Raw genomic sequence first — 17390 nt, forward strand, 5'->3', positions numbered from 1 at the left:
ATTATTTTTCCACCTGCTCGGATAATGGTCATGGCTGAGGCAAAGGAAAACTTTAAACCTTCTGAGGACGTGAAAGGGATCCTGCACGAGGAAAAACAAGAGTTGATCATGGAAAGAAGTTTGTTCGTTGGCGCAGACTGAAAGAAGAAGCCCGATGTAAAACCAATTCTCTTTTCTCACTTNAAAGTTGTGGATAAAAGTGCAACAGTGTGCAAGCATTCTGCAACACGTTTTGTTTATGCTAACAGCAACATGACCAACATGTCATGCTAACCCTGAAATCCCTCATACTCCATCAGCAACCCCCGCTCCGCCCCGCTGCGCTCCAGACCGGCTGCTCAAAGCAAAGCCTACAGCCCCCACTGTGGCTCCCGTCCACTCCCCTCTGAGTCCCTTGGAGATGGTAGAGAGCATGCGCAAGATGATTAAATTCAAAGCAGCAAAACATGCGGAAATGATCCAGGGTTTCCGCGGATCATTTAAAATAATTACAATTCATAATTTTTGGGGGATTTTTTCATTAATTTCATACATTTTTATTGGATTTCGGTGTAACAATCAACATATACCGAATCGAACCGAACCGAAAACCGTGACCACGAAACCGTGAATCGAACCGAACCGTGGATTTTGTGAACCGTTCCACCCCTAGTAAGTACGGAGATTACGCACCATCATTGGCCAGGTCATGTGACCTGGAAGAACATATCGCTTAATGGCTGCAGTCTCTTATATAGTCATGGAGCTAAAGCTTTTGCTCTATTATTTTTCCACCTGCTCGAATACTGGTCATGGCTGAGGCAAAGAAAAACTTTAAACCTTCTGAGGAGGCTACAAAGAGAAAACGTGAAAGGGATCCTGCACGAGGACAGCAAGAGTTGATCATGGAAAGAAGTTTGTTCGTTGGCGCAGACTGAAAGAAGAAGCCCGATGTAAAACCAATTCTCTTTTCTCACTTTGCTCCTAGTGTAGAGTCATATATATGTGTTTTCTATGTTTAGTAGAAGCAAAATAAGGGCAGTTACAGGTCTTTTCAAGTAGATACTGAAAAAGCCCTGATCTCAGTTGAAGAAATGTTCGTTGGTAGAGCAGAAAAGATCTGTGTGATTATGGCGACCTTTATACCTGACTTGGTTACATCAGGTCTGTCTGTAGGAATGGTTGTAGGTTCATAAATTTCTAAAGGTTATTTGTTATATATTTAGGAAATGTATGTAGACTGAATTGGAAGAAAACAAAATGTACAACTCCTAATTCTAATCAGGTCAAAATTAAATACAATCTGATCAAAAAGCTGCAGGTGTCTGAGTAAAAGATGAAGCTGTGTATGGATTAAAAGTTTCAGTCGCATTGAGACCAGACATAGGGACATCCAAGATAACCAAAGAAAAACCAGAAGAGGGGAAAATTAAGTGAAAAAGTCAAACCAGAATACAGAAGAGGACAAGAGACGCTGGTCAAAGCATGATCCTTATCTGACCTTACGAAGTTTGATCAAAACTCTGTTTTATTTTCTTTTTAGCTATTTATCAAACAAGAACTGCTCCAGAAGCTCGCCGACTGTCTCAAAAACATTTGATCAAGGGGCAAAAAACAAACAAAACAACAGGTGGGAGTTCATATATCAAACTAATTAAAACATCCACTCCATGACATCCCAGAGGACCAGAGTTATCGAAATCTCTGTCGCGTTTATGAAAGCTGCTGACTGGACTCCAAGGTACCACACTTTGCACCAACATGAAGCGGTCGCATACACATGGGGAAACATTCACATGCAAACAGAAAGAAAACTAAAACAGGAAATCACAAAGATCACCCTGCGACCCCTTCCAACCCTCCCCTCTCATTCACATATTTTTGTCTCTCTTATCCTCAGTGTCTGTCTATTTATCATTGTGTGTTTTATTACACAGCTGTGGCAGTATTTACTGCTGTTTAGGAAGCTTTGCTCTGTCCTGGTTCTACTCTGTCTTAGGCCAGATCCAGATGCTGAGGTACAGAGAGGAGGGTTAGCTAAGCAAGGCATCATGGACTAGGTTAGTACCTGCCGGAGAAGGGGAGTGGACCTTGGCACAGGGGAGCAGGGGAAGGACAGAAGCCTCTGTAGTGGGCCTGGGGCGCCTTGCTATCCCCAGGTTTGTGGATGACACTGTAAATAGGTTCAGCCCTGCTGTGGGGTACAGGAATCACAGTGAACGGGACAGGTGTGGGACACAAAAAAAAGCACACATACCAACAAAGATGTGACAATACTCATACAGCTCATGTGGACAGATTGTACAAGGACATAACAGGGCAACATAACAAGCATTCACACAGGAAAACACACACACACCAATAAACACAGGGGGAATACAGCCTTCCCTCCCCACAGCTCTGGGTTAAGCTGACTCAAAGCCTTGTGGGACAGTCCAATCAGGGCCTCATGAATGCTACTTCTGATCCACTAGTCGGATATGAAGTCAAAGGTTAAAACACAGTCATAACAAGTATGAGAAGTGACAAGGAGCTTCTCTCAGCACACAGCCACCGCACGCTGTCCAGCTATGATGTAGTATGCACCGCCACGGCCCCAATCAGCTGACATTTGGAAATTAAGCCTTTATTTCTTTTTCAACAGTCAAGTTAAACTACTGTTCCATCATGTATCATCAAAATTCCCATGATGATACATGTAGAGAAAAAACAAAATGGAGGCCACTGGCAAACTGAAATTAATCCAAACAAAATACAAATACTCCCTAAAGACATGAAACAGGTTTGCTCCACAGCCAGGCAAACACAGTTATGATTTAATCAGAATTATGCTTTGTGACAGCATTAGAAAAACAGGGTCAGCCATGGTCGGCCTGCTCTGTAACTTACCTCGTGAAGTCTTCCTCCCCAAGCATGTGGCGGGGTACGGGCGAGTACCTTGACGGGGTCACCTGGGGTGGCGGGTACACTGGTTTTGGCTCCATTGCCCCCATGTAGTTGTGGCTGACGTGGTTGTCCACCATGGTGGGGAAGGCTGGAGGGAGGGCCAGGCCAGTAGGGGGAAAGAAAGAATGATTAAAACAAGTGCCACAGGAAGAAAAACAGCTTTATCTGTGGAAGTTGATACATACTTAGAACGACTAGAAAAAAAATCTGAATTTACTTCATATTGACCTTGATCAGCCGAAAACTCCAAAGCTTTTCTAATCAGTGGTCTAGAATAGGTCTGCTTGCCTCTCTCTTACAAGGTACTTATGAACTGTGGATCTTAAGTCCTGCTATGGATTTAAAACCTTTTGAAAAGACATTTTAATGCTCTGCAGCTTTTAATGATAGTTTTCTGATTACTTGTTACAAAGCATAATCATAAAAGCCAGACAAGTTTTAGAGGCTGCAGCAGCTGACCAACATCTCAGATCCCTAATTCCCTTCAAGCTATAGAAGATAAAAAGCTGCATGATTGAGAGGGAAAGAGGAAGTTCCAGTCATATCTCTAATCAGTCAGAATAAGGAGCGTGAGAATCTGTTGCTTTAAGATTGAAAAAATCTTAAAGCACTGACAAGAACTCAGGCAAAGTGTTAGGAATTAACTGTTGGACTTTTCACTGACACATGGCTGCTGGATCATATTGCTGCCTCCCTTTCTGGCTTTCAGACCAAATTGGCATCTGGATGCAAATATTTGTCAACAATAGATATTGCAATTCAGATCACCATTAAATGTCATCCCAAATACTGAATTGTTAGCTTCAAGTTTGATTTTATTTTCTAATACAGAAACATATATTGCATATTTTCTATAACTTAGTTTTGCTCTCCTTTTGTGTGTAGTAATCTCAGAGCCATTTCATTAAAAGCCTAACAATAAGTCTTGTTCTGCTCTGGACTCTTAGAGCTGATTGTGCAAACAGAGATGCCTAACTGAACAAAGTAGATACTGTAAAACCCTGAGCATCTTCTTCATAAACATGAAACATAAACAATATTTCTTTAATCAGAGGCTTCTTCAGATCTACCACAATACATACCTGTACAGACGACCCTGGATGCCCACAGTTGTAATTTAATCCATGACAACCCTTTAAACTAATTCAGAAAGATTTTCTTTGATATAATCCCTTTGGATTAATTATTTTTAAATGGAAATTTAATTAACCTAATCAGATCAGCTTATGCTGACACACTTCTCTTCAGTGAGGAGGCGTTTACTGAGGGAAGAAGACTACAACTCTTACAGACTTCTGTTCAACCTCTTTCCTCTGAGAGTGGACTTATAGCCCATGTTGGGTCAGGGCCCTTTCCACAGTGGAAAATGACATCTCACATTGCTTCTCGCCATTGTCCCAAAGCTAGAACCTGAATTTTGTATGTTAATTTCCCACCAAAACATGTTGATTTCTGGAACACAGAATCTGTCTCCTTCCTGACAGTTATTTCAGCTGAATGCCCTCCTGCTGCTAATATTTGCATTTGAAAAAGTACATAACTGTCATACTGACATCTTTGCTTAATCAAATCTTATTTGGTTTTTCCCGGTATGTCAAACAGGGATAGAATGATATTGCTGTTTAAATGCATAGTGTGCCTCCTTAAACTCAAATAGTGTGAACTGACCTATTAGAACCTTACAGAGCCATAAGATCACTATCTGCCATTTTCAAAAGTGTTAAATTGAAAAGTTTATTACATATAAACCTTTCAAATTAGAGGAATACAACATTCTCCAAATCAAACTTAAAAAACTTCTCTTTTTGAAGCAGCTTGAATAGAATCCTAAAGTAATGGTAAAACTAATCAATTAGTTATAATCCAAAGTGCTCGAAACCAAAAATCTTCAGTCTGGTTTAATGTCCCACAGGATGGACTAATTATTATTATACTAAATGATTTATACTTTTAAAGCTGTGCATTATGTCACAAACATTTCGCAATATGAGTTTGCGCAACATTCACAACACAAAGTACTCTTTTGAGTGCAGCGATTGTTGGCTACGATATTCCATATTATACATCACTATTGTGAACTTGCCTTTTATATGTTAATGTAATATCTAACCACTTGGATAGACTCATGGCAGCAGGTGTTCATATCAAACACAAATGCTTAGGGTCAGACTGATGGAGGCACAGATGAAAAAGAGAGGAAAGTGGAAAACAGGAAAACATTGCAACAGATTTCATCATAGAACACTTTTTATATATTAAGATGAAAATATTTGGTTTCAACTGTAGGTTATAAGAAAACAGTCTGTCTTAATTTATCTAAAGATCCTTGTTTAGTAAAGAAAATGACGAGTCAAAAAGACTGATGTTGAGAAGTGAATAAAAAAAAATTTATGGTATAAACTGTTAGATACTTTTTAGAATAGGCAACTATAAGTAAACATGTGAAACTTATGCATCATAGCAGCTGCTCTCATATAGCAAAACCTTGTACCAGTAGTTGCAATTAAGATTTATTTACAAATTCATTTAGCTTGTGTTTTTGTGACAGGATTCACTAATCATTAGTGACCAATCAAATACAAACAAGCTAGTATTGGGATGCAGATTTGGCTGCTGGTCCAAACCAGTGGTTTGTTCATCTAATTAAAAGATGCAAAGGAGAACCACAGATGTTTTATACTGAGGACTAGACGGAAACAGATTAAGACAAACAACAATCAATGGGAGTCCCACACTGGCCTCCTATAACAATAAATCATGGCTGTGGTGAAATTTGAGAAGCTGCAGCTCAAGATCGTGGGCTCTCATGAGCAGGTGGGATGTGAGAAACCATCCACACTCTGTGGGTGGAAGAGAACTGTGCTCAACATTGCTGTGGGAGAAATCGTGTGTGTGTGTGTGTGTGTGTGTGTGTGTGTGCAGGCTTCTACTACATTTAGTATGTGGGAGTCTGGGCAATGCAGCTTGAGCAGAGAACAGAACTCATAACAGAAAACTTTGCAGATGAAGAGGAAAAAACCCAAAACTAACAAATAACATCTCCTTGTCTCAGATATCAGGAGATCTAAAATAACACGACGAGGTAGATACGTACTGCTAGAGTAGTCTGGGGGGGCATACATGTCGTTCAGATGCACAGGTCCTGGCTTGGCCACCTTAAGGTAAACCATATCAGAGGTGTTTTTCAGCGCAGCTACCGCCTCCTCATGACGCACATCCTGCAGCACGATGTTGTTCACCTGAATGTGTCGGGCATCAAAGAAGAAAAAAATGAGAGCTGTGACAACATCACAAAGCCATCACACCAACCAACACAGTAATGATTCATAGCTGGAAGGTATTATGAGATTAGAGTTCATCAGTAAAAAAAAATCTGACACTGACTAAAGTAAAAAAGCTGCAATACTAAAATATTACAAATCAGATTGAAGTTCTTGAGTAATCACTTACATGATAGTTTTGTTATTGCTGAAGCAACATGTTTATGGATGCTAGGTATGCAGAAACAGTAGAAACGGTGCAGCTGTAAAAATAGAAAACTGCATCCTCCTGGATAAGTCCGAGAAAGATTCTGGTCTTGGAGGAGATAAAACTCTACTTGTGGAATAAAAATTCACCATGCTCCTGAAGCTGCATCAGATGTTCAACATGTTACCCTTTGATAAGTTACACCAAATGCATCTGTTTGGGGTTTTTGTCTATGGGATGAGCCAGAGCATGATTGATGACCGACCCCCACAGCAGTTATAGTCATGTTAACTACAAGATCATATGATGTATTTCTCCTCTCTGTGGTAAAGAAAATATAATAAAATTTGAACAACAAAACCTGAGACTTCCCCCACATTTCGACACCGCGCGACAAAAATAACAATGAGCCATAGACATGGACAGCTAAAGCCAACGACCACAAGACGAAAACCAAAACCAAGGAATTTAAAAACCAACAAGGTGAAAACAAAATTGCCTCAACAAAAAAAGAAAAGAAGTGAACCCCGAAGAAAGCCGAAGGCCCTACGGAAGCAGACTTCTACCGCAAATGGTACGAGACAGAAAAACAGCGAGAAAGACGGACATTAAACATAAAAAATCTGCGGCTTATAGTCCGGTGCGGCTTGTATATGTACAAATCATGCAATTTAGCTTCCGAAAATTCCAGTAAACATGATAAAAGTTTGAGAAATTCCTAAACCATGATGTCTTTTTTTACTTCATAAAAACTAAGTTACTGTAATTTTTAGTAAAAACTAAATTAGAACTTACTAATTAGAAGAATTAGTAAGACTTGCTAATGTTTGTCTGGAGCCATTTAGCATTTCAATAAGTCATCTTGCAGTTCAAAAAAGTCACTAAATGATGCAGCTTAAAGTCACTGGACTTAAAATAAAATGAGCCATTGGTTGTTTAACCGCAGGTCTTAAAATAAGATAATTTATTTACCTTTATATGAACAAAATTGAGTATTATTTGATAAAGTCCTGTTATTTAAGAGGCTTAATAAAACTGAGAAATAGAATACAACCTTGAGTTAAACTTGGATTTAAGCTTGTTGAAGCATGTTTGTAATAAATACTTTGATAACAGTCAACTGTAAAACCTCATAAGTATCAAATATCTTTTGCTTTCAAATATTTTTTTCTTTAAACAAATTTTCTATTATTTTTAATCCAAAAAGATACCATTTAATTTAAAGGCCAATGCGTGGTCTTATGTCAAAATAAAATGGCCTCCTTGTTAAATCATCAAGTTATCTGCAATCAAACATGTTTCCTTTGCTTCTTCTAACTAATGATACTCAGGCCTGACAATCATTAGACATAGAGATTAAAAAAGCCACACACACACACACACACAAACAAAAGACCTAGGTGGCTTCATGAGACGCTCTAAAATGTTTAAAGTAGCAACTCAGCCTTGATCTAAAGAAATGAAAGAACAGATTTTAAAGTTAAAGACAGCCTGGTGGTGCAGTTTTAGCTTTGCTTCCTTGCGGACCTTGTATGTTTGGGTTCAAATCCCACACATGCATGTTTTTTTTTACATCATTAATAGTGATGTAAATGACTCATGCAAGTTATTGCAAATGTCTGCAGGTGATTGTTCCTACTAAGGATAATGAAAACCAGTTATGAGGTTATGGAGCAATTATGCTTCCACAGAGGTCCAGACTGACTGAGTTAGCCTTTCCTCCTAATAAATGAAATCTTCATCTGAACACGTCATGGCTGTATTTATTTAGGCAAAATACAAGTAAAAACAGAGAAACTCTGTAAGGAGGCAAATATTTACCTAACTGAGCTAATTGTCTTAAGCTTTACAATATTGTACATTTAGGAAATAACGAGACTTTGTTGGGGATTCAGTAAGCGTATTAGTTTGGAAAGCAGATAAAGGACTTTATCTTGAAATGAAGTGAAGACTCATACAGCTAGCAGTCGGTCTCCAGTCTGCAGTCGTCCATCTTTCTGGGCAGCTCCTCCTTCTATGATCTTGGTGATATAAATGCTGTTGTCTCCAGGAATATGCTGGTTCCCAATTCCTCCAGCGATACTGAATCCCAGTCCTTGTTGGCAAACCCAAAACAAGATAGACATTGCATGTATAGATTAGCAACCTCTGAAGTGAATGAGCTTGCATTTCTGTCAGAAGAGATTGCTTGCTTGGCTTTTTTTTTTTTTTTACCTTTGGGTCCTTTCAGCAAATTAACCTCCAGGATTGTCTCTGGGGGTGCCTGCCTCCGTCGGACCAGCAGCCGCACCACAGGCCCCGCCTCCTTCAGGGCTTCCACCGCTCGGCTGTGAACCACCTCAGAGACGTCCACGTCATTCACACGCAGCACACAGTCGTTAACCCTGAGAAAAGTTCAAATATACATCACAAACAGCCCTTCGCTATGTTTGGTGTACAAAGGCAGGAAAACTGGAGCTGGGCTAATACAATCAGAGACTTCTAGAGCACTCCATATCATAATTTTTTACATCTCTCAGACTTCTGGTTTTTGCAGTTTAAGGAAGCACACAAAGCTGGGAGGCAGAGAGCTGAAGAAACTCTGCCACCCACACAGCGCTTGCCTGGCGGGACACGGTGTTGGTAAGCGCTAAAGATGTGAGCAGAAAGGTTAGAGCAGGAGGAGGATGGAGAGCACAGCTGAGCTTGAAAAGAGCAAAAAAGAATGAATGAGGGAGAGAGGAATGCGTTAAAGAAGTAAACCTACCCCAGCCTTCCATCCATAGCAGCTGCTCCTCCAGGGATTATCTTGGTGATGAAAATCCCTGGATCATCAGGAATGTGGGGATTGTCTATTCCTCCAGCGATGCTAAAGCCAAGGCCAGAGTTCCCCTAAAACAGGATGGGATTGACACACACACACACACAAAAAAAAAAACAATAAATCACATGTATAATGGGTCAAATGGGAGCTCTTACAAGGCCTATAAAAATTCATACCACTTCCATTTCAGTTTGGTACATTGCACCTACAAGTTCAAATATTTCATTGGAAATACAAAGAAGTGAAAAAAACGCTGTAGTGGAAGGAAAATATGCATCCAAGTACAATGCCCAGTCTTTTGGGGTATGTCTGTTGCAGCATAGTAGATTAAAAAAATAGCGAATAAACAAATTTTTCTTCCTTTTCTGCTTTGCAAAAAATATTAAACTCAGTCCAATTGGATGCTAACATTTTTGAACTTTTGTGCTTTATTGACTTTAAGTCTGACCATTCTAATAGATAAATATCCTTAGTTCCACAACATTCCATTCTAGCTCTGAATGTTAAGAACCTTTGATCTGCAGGAAGGTGAATTTTCATCTGTTTTTATTACCGCCGCATCTTACAGTCCTGAGTTTATCTTGGATCATCTTCCCATCAAAAACATTCTAACGTCATGATTAAATAATGTAACCACATTAATTTGTCGGTGAAGCTTTGATCATCACAATGAAATGTGACCTCTACCTCCTCCATAATAGGAGACAAGTCAAATGGATTCCATGTTTTCTCATTGGCTGATGGATTTCAGAAGGCTCTTTTTATAAAGTAAGACCAGGTACGCAGATTTTCCAACTTAGGTGTTGGATTTTTTTGCAGCTCCTCCACAGGCCATAAGCTTGTGCTCTGCCACTAACTCAGATGATCATGTCCTGTTGGGTTTGCAGCTGTGCTGTAGCTCAGATGCTGTTCTATAACCTACCCTGCTTTAAACTCCTCCATTGATTTCTCCTTGATCTGTTTGCTGTGTTCCTTGGTTCACAATGCTGTTTGTTCACTAGCATTCGCTAACAAACCTCTCAGGCCTTCATAGAACAGCATTTATTCTGAGACTAAATTACACATAGCTGGGGGCTAACTACGAATTAGGTGACCTCTGAGGGTAATTGGTTTCCCTGGATTTAACCTTGGGTTTAGATTAAAGAAGGCAGAATGCAAATACATGTGATACAAACATGCCGTTTCTTAATTTTGTAAAGTTTTTTTTTTTTTTTTTAATCACATAAAACCACAATAGAATACCTGGAAGTTTGCATCTTTAATAGAAAGAAGTTATGAATTTGTAGACATTGTGTCTATGCTGTTGGTGAGCATGTCTGTCATGATCAGCATTTAGCCTTCTGTGTTTTCCTACAGAAAAGGGCTTTTTAATCTAGTACAGCACACAGATAATACATACAGCCCAGTTTCCACAAAGAAGCACCATTTCTGTTGCATGACAAAGTGCCTCTGAGTCTCTAAAGTAGACAGACACTGCCACCTCCTGCCATTCCTGTCCCTATGATTACACAGGCCCCATTTGGATCCAGTGGGCCGAGGTACGGTGCTGCATCTGACAGCCGTGGCCAACAAGATAGGCAGCAAACGAGACGGCTGAGAAAATACTTCGCTTTATTATTTTTCTATAATTAATGAGAAACAGTCGAAACAAATTAGGACAGAGGAGGGCTGAGGCTTCACAGTGTGTAGCTTCAGAGCAGTGGTACCGAGCCACCAAATGTTGCACACTCACAGACCCTTTAAGGTTTCCACTATATGCAGATATGTCACTATAAAGTAAACAGGGCAGAGATACAGTGTGTATATTTCTAGACTGAAGAGATCGATCAACATGGAGGTTGAAGAAAGCAAAAATGTATATTTTCCCCACTTCAAGTGGAACCTCTCCTGCTAAGAGGCAGGAGAGCACTTTACATTTCTGCTGTCTGCTGATGACACGAAGCTCTTGATTACATAAAAAGATTTGCATCGCCTCTTACCCACCTGAGACATAACACCTAAGGGTCATATACTACACTAATGCATAAGCAGGACCTTAACTAATGCATTTTACACATAAAGATTTAGCTGTTTTATTCTGGTTCTTTAAACTCATTTGGCAAAGAAAGAGCTGCTTGCTACCACCTAGTGGGGAGAAATCCTTTATGCAGTAAATGAATTAAAATAAATAAATACATATAACTTACCCTCTCTAAGATGATTTCCTCATATTTATACATCCCATCACTTCCATTTACCTGTCAAAAAAAAATTACATTATAAATCATGAATATTTAGATTTCTTCATAAAAATAAAAAGGAATGAGAAATGAATAACACAATTTGACATATATCTGCAACCATAGAGAATCAACATGTTTTATTTACATCACAGAGTGAATGCATTCTCCACATAGTATATCAAACAGACAACATGACATATGTGATGGTGCAGAATGCCTTCTCAACAGAAGGCATTTGTCCCCGGGGGGGAGGGGCTTTTCATCCACATGCAAACATACAAACGTGTTCACGTAGCATAGAAAGTGAGAATAAGACTCATCCTTACTGTACGGCAGGCAGCGAGAGGAGATACTTACATAAGGGCCTGCGTCTAGTGAGTCTGCGTTGACAATGATGGGGGGAGGGTTGGCCTGTGAATATGAAGAGATGCACATTAGCTCACTGTGTGAGGCTGAAAAGAGGCACACGTGTAATGAAGTATGCACACTAGCGTTTGGGATCCCAAAGGAACCGTCAGCATGGCTCAGTGGGACTGAGGATGCAGGAAGGGGCAGTCCTCACCCACTGGAAGGTGTGAGGACCGAAAATTAGGACTGGGCTGGAAAGACCGCCGTCTAATGACTGTGACAGCCTGTCCTGTATGCCTCACAAAACAAACCTTCTGTTTTTCATATGAGCTTAACCATAAATTTACTAACAATGTCTACCAATCTGATTTATAACTATAACTATATAACAGTATACACTGTATAACACTGTGTGTTGTGTGAATATTATGCGACTGATTTATAGTTTTTGTAATTTAGCTAAATTTCTTTCTTTTATCACCTTGATGCAGATTTTGTTCAATTAAATCTTTAGTAGGCATGACAACCAAGAGCAGAAACCATATCTGGGTTAATTTTAGGGAAACAAAAAACGTTTTCATCAATTTCAATGTTCTCGTTTATCTATTTGTTTTAAACAATCAAACAACTATCTAAAAAGCTTTACTTTTTTAAACTACTGGATGATGAATCTAGAGATGTATTCATTGGAGAGTTTCTGTGGAATCACACAGTCTGTAAAGAACAGTTATTATAATGCATGTAATGATGATGATGTAATGATTTTCCTTTTTAAAAAGTTCAAACTTGATTTAAAAGAAATTTATGACTAGATGCACAGGTGTGACCAGCAATGATTTAAGTGAATTTAGACATTTACTTACATTGTATAAAAAGACAAGTTTAGTTTGTGTAGTTATTAAATCTGACGAAAGTTTTCATGTCTGTGTCTCCAGAATGATCCACGTTAAATATCACAGTAGTGTGAACTAAGTTTTGTCTTTCTTAAAATAATCATTGAATATAAATATTTCCTTTGTTTTCTTAAGCTTTAGGGACTTTGTTGTTTGCATTCATTTGGCCCCATAGTGTCAGTCCAGCAAATCCTTGACATCAAGACTCTCCAACCTTTTCTACATAATTATTGTTTCTCGTGATGCTATTTATAGTGGGGAGTGATGGCCTAGTGGTTAGGGCATAGAGCTTGCAATCCTAAGGTTGTGAGTTTGAAACCCACTCCCACAGACTCCCACTCTGGGTCTTTGTGCAAGACCCTTAACTCCCGATTGCTCCCCAGTGCCCCATGATGGCAGCCCACTGCTCCCCCAGGGGATGGGTTAAATGCTGAGTTAAATTTCTCCAATGTGAGATCAATAAAGTTTAATTATTTTCTTATTTTAATTATTATTTTCCTACAATACATCAGTCACTCTTGAAACAAAACACCTCCACCAGGCTATGTAACCCTCCTTGACTACAGTCATCCTCAGCCTTGCAGTCTTTCCCCTTTTTGTCTCCGAATGTTCTTTTTTAGTTCCATGAGGTCTCAGTAAAAAAGGTCTTTGAATTAGATTCCTTATCTATGCATTTTGATTATTTCATGATGCCACATAAGGATGTAGTTTGTTAAAGGTGTTACCTTACATCTAAATATGTGACTCTTCTTACCACCTAAATTGTACATTAATCCAGGTAGAATAAAGAAAGCTAAGTGTTAGTTTATTTACTGCATTTAAACATTTGCTTCCATCTAAATCAATGTTTTGAAAATTAATATATTTGTTAGGTCCAAGCTTGAAAAAAAATATCACAGCGTCAGGTTATTATTCAGTCGGGAGGCTGATCACCATCTAATTGTCTTGACTGGAACTTCTAATGTAATCACTATCTCACACTGTGATGAACCTTTTTCAATGCTGCTTTTGTTCAAACTAACTAAATACCAAATTAATCAGCAGTCCTCATTGTAAGTCATACCCCTGCTGGTAACCTTTGTTAAATACTGCCTTTAAAGTTTTAATGTCAGGGATAACATGCAGATGTTTTGAAGCTAATTTCTGGACTCCATTACAATTCTTCTAGTTTAGTCATTAAGATAATTTCAGAGGAAGCATAAATATTAATCATTTGAAATGATGAAGGAAAATGCATATTTTTTAACTTTAGGAAGTAAAATACTTCAACTACTGCTAAAAAACAACATTTAAACTTTCAAAAAGCAATTAAGCTCACAGTTTGGCTCCATTGTGCCACCTGGTGTTTGTGCTCCCACAGTTGAGGCTGCAGGGTGACCACAGAAAGGGACGCAGGCATGGAAAGTTGGAAGTTGGTTTAGGGAATGTCTTAACTGGTTTGCTCTTTTCTGAACTGACTGGGATGCTGTGTTTTATTGGATGTTAATTGCCTTGGAGTGATGAAGTCAACACCAGCTATATATCTGTTTTCTCCACCTTATTCATTCTTGGGCTCTTGCCCTTCTCTTAAAGACACACAATGACTTTCACATGTTAAGATCAGCAAAAAGCCTTGTAAAAATGCTTTTATTTGAAGACACTTACTCAGAAAATCTAGGAAAAATCTACTTCATTATATTCTTTTCACAAAAATATTGCCAGTTGGCCGTCAAACCCCACCTCACTAAAAAGACATCTAACTGATGCATTATCGTTTTACCTATACTTTATCTGAGTCTCTGTTATATTGTTGATTGTAAAACATGATAGTATTCCACTATTGGTTTCAGCAAATAGTAGAAAACAACAAATATGTCATCAAAAAGAGGAAAATCTCTCTCTGGGACTCTTCAAAAGGACACAGACAAGAGAGGATGTCATTCAAATAATTCAGATGTGCATTTATTTGGACCATTCGCCCCTCTGACTATTCATACCCACACTCTGTCCCTTTTCTCCTTGCATGGTGTACACATTATAAACCATTGTTCACCCCTGACCCTAAACCACTCTGTATTAATATATTTTCTTTGTTGCCAAGGATTTTAATAAATTATGATGATAAATAATTATACAGTGCTTAAATCCCATTTTTCAAACAACTGTTATGCTCCCCCCAACAGTGTTATTTAATTTCCCCATGGGATTAATAAGTATTGTTGAATTGAATTATGTATAAAAAGCTATTCCAGGTGAATTTGGCTCAGATCCCTGTTTGGGGAAAGGCTGCTCTTATGAAATATGATGCCTGATCAACCCAAATAACCTCCTAGCAACCTTCTGCAGGCAGATATTAATATTTCAAGATGCACAGCACCCCTGTTATTCACTAAATCATAAGTCAATTTTAGAAGTGACCATAACTGCCAAGGTTATAGAAGGACAAAGAGGTGAGAAAACCAGCCCCCCCTTTTTTCATTTACAAGAAAAGTGCATCGGACAAACATTTATGTATATCTATATAAAGTACAGGCTCCAGTAAGTGTTTCATGGGTTTCTACAGATTTTGAAGCAAATTAAAGACCTTTTCATGGGTAAATATTGCTCCTATTAAAACAGGTTGCTTGGATCTTGCTAGTTTAGGTGACACTTTCCACATGATGCCATTTTGTTTTCAAAATGTGCTATTTCACTTTATCAGAGAAATGTTTAAAGGAACACTTTTATATCCCTCCATTGATGCAATAATTGAATTAAGGAACCAAAGGAAAAATGTGTTAATTGAGGTTCACCAACTTAAAAAAAAAAATCGAAGCATATTTTGGGATTACATGAAGTGTACCATATAAGAACTTCTAAAAGCTGAAAATAAGAGTTATACCAGCGGAAAAAAAACAAAAAAACAAAACAAAAACGAAAAAAGACATTGCAAACTCGCAGATATGAAAATTGAAATGACACCCTTTTTTATTGTATTAGGTTTTTGGTTGCTCTATAACTCAACCTCTGAAAATAAACGCAGGCCCTCCAGAAAGCCAAAAGAAAGAACAGTAAATAGTAAATATAATATAGATGTAAGATATATTATATTTACTATATAGTAAGTTGTAGCATATAGCTACTTAGGATTCAAACTTATTCCTCGGTTAGAGAAAATGTTTAAAGCTTGAAATCAGATACAAACTTGGGTGTCATTAGCCACCGCTCGTTTTTCACTGTATACTCTAACAGTGGGATTCCCACTTCTCATTGACTGGACACGTAAAAGCGCATTAGGAAACATGGTGCTGTTAAAAAGAAAGAATAACTTTATTTGGTAAGGCCTAGTGCATCCCATCCAGTCTGTGCCGCTCTGGCCAGTGAACCATATTGGACATACTCACATCCTCATTACTGCCAGATCTACTGATATTTGTAGAAATCCAAATAAGAAAGATGTTAAAGGTGAAGTATATTTGAAACAATATGATTTTCAAACTTCTCCTTTTGACTAGATTTTACTTTTAATCTCCGCAATGAATCCATTCATGCCTGTTTAAAGTACCTGATCTTAATGAGACGTAAACAAACACTTAAACGCAAATCTCCCTCATATCAGAAATTTGCAACATTTTCCTCAATTTTTGCCAACCCTTTACTGTTCTCAGTATTGAGCTGCTGTTTGTGAAAGCAGCTCTCTATAATGTAGGGCTGTAGGTCTGGCCTGTTCCACTCAGTGGTGATATGCAATGACTCCAGACAGCTGCTGATGCTACCCTCCCCAAGTCAGCACAATCAGGCCTTCACAGTAATCTGCATATGGACTAACAGATGGTCATGTCTGTAGTTGTGCTTCTATATTTCTGTAGAAAGACCCCCCCAAAAATCCCACAGTAACCTCATTTTAAAAACATCTGTAGTAAAAGAGAGTATAACGGCTGTTATTTCAAATCCAAACAATAAAATCAAATTGATACAGCAGAAAAGATGTGAAACAATGCCCCAGAGCTACACAGAAAAACACACTGACCACTGTTGTCCCTGGATGACTGACAGAGTAAGCTATTGAGTCCATTACTGAGGCACCATGTGACAAAACACACTATTGCAGGATGATGGCTGCAGTGCTTATCCCAGCAATCATAATGGAGCAGTGGGGCCCTGTGGGATCACGGCACCTACATGCAGCAGCATTATAACAACCCGCGTTTGCTGCGTAATCCCGCTACCTGATTCCCATGTAACAACCAAACATGAGAATAATGCAACACAATCCCTGCAAGGAGCAATTCCAACATGTGTTTGTTTAATCAGTAAGTAACACATTTATGTCTTCAATCAGACTGGAAAACCCCTCAATCCCCCTGCCCTCGTTCCTCTGCTAATCCCATAAAGAGCATAAAGATGGCTGGCTGAGGATCATAACATCTGACCAGTCTATTAGTGAGGCTGCTTTTATATGTTCCCTCAGAGAAGGACAAATTAAAAAACTGAATCTAATTGTAATGATGTGGACTATTCTAAGTTAGAAAAAAGAACAATCTTTTTTTCAGAGAGGTGTCAGAAGAGGATAGAAATGGTGTGTGCAGGTAAACGTGGGGCAGTGAACATCTAACGTTCAATTGAAGAAGTCTATAGTGGGTAAATACCAAGCAATATACGGACATCATTTCTGCATTAAATATCTTTTGTAGTGGTGTTCAGAAATATCCTAATTCTCTGAGAGACAGAATTTAGAGCTTCCATTGGCTGTAAGACATAATGATCCAAGCA

At 38.7% G+C, this 17390-nt stretch overlaps 1 protein-coding gene across 8 annotated transcripts in view; it reads right to left on the reverse strand.

Annotated features, from left to right (window-relative positions):
• Positions 1-17390, reverse strand: part of dlg3 (discs, large homolog 3 (Drosophila)) — a 131022-nt gene that overhangs the window by 45740 nt on the left and 67892 nt on the right. For 5 of the 8 annotated variants that reach the window (XM_015387089.1, XM_015387094.1, XM_015387091.1 and 2 more), the window contains 7 exons: positions 11776-11829; positions 11383-11433; positions 9140-9264; positions 8608-8777; positions 8352-8488; positions 6020-6164; positions 2869-3031 (listed from right to left, as the gene is read on the reverse strand). In XM_015387089.1, the coding sequence (XP_015242575.1) occupies positions 2869-3031; positions 6020-6164; positions 8352-8488; positions 8608-8777; positions 9140-9264; positions 11383-11433; positions 11776-11829 (845 nt within the window). The remainder of the gene's footprint in view (positions 1-2868; positions 3032-6019; positions 6165-8351; positions 8489-8607; positions 8778-9139; positions 9265-11382; positions 11434-11775; positions 11830-17390) is intronic. The other 3 variants (XM_015387090.1, XM_015387092.1, XM_015387088.1) reach the window with 1 other exon arrangement.

Source organism: Cyprinodon variegatus, unplaced genomic scaffold, assembly GCF_000732505.1.
Source record: "Cyprinodon variegatus isolate N-32 unplaced genomic scaffold, C_variegatus-1.0 Scaffold385, whole genome shotgun sequence".
In the NCBI taxonomy this organism is placed as follows: Eukaryota; Metazoa; Chordata; class Actinopteri; order Cyprinodontiformes; family Cyprinodontidae; genus Cyprinodon; species Cyprinodon variegatus.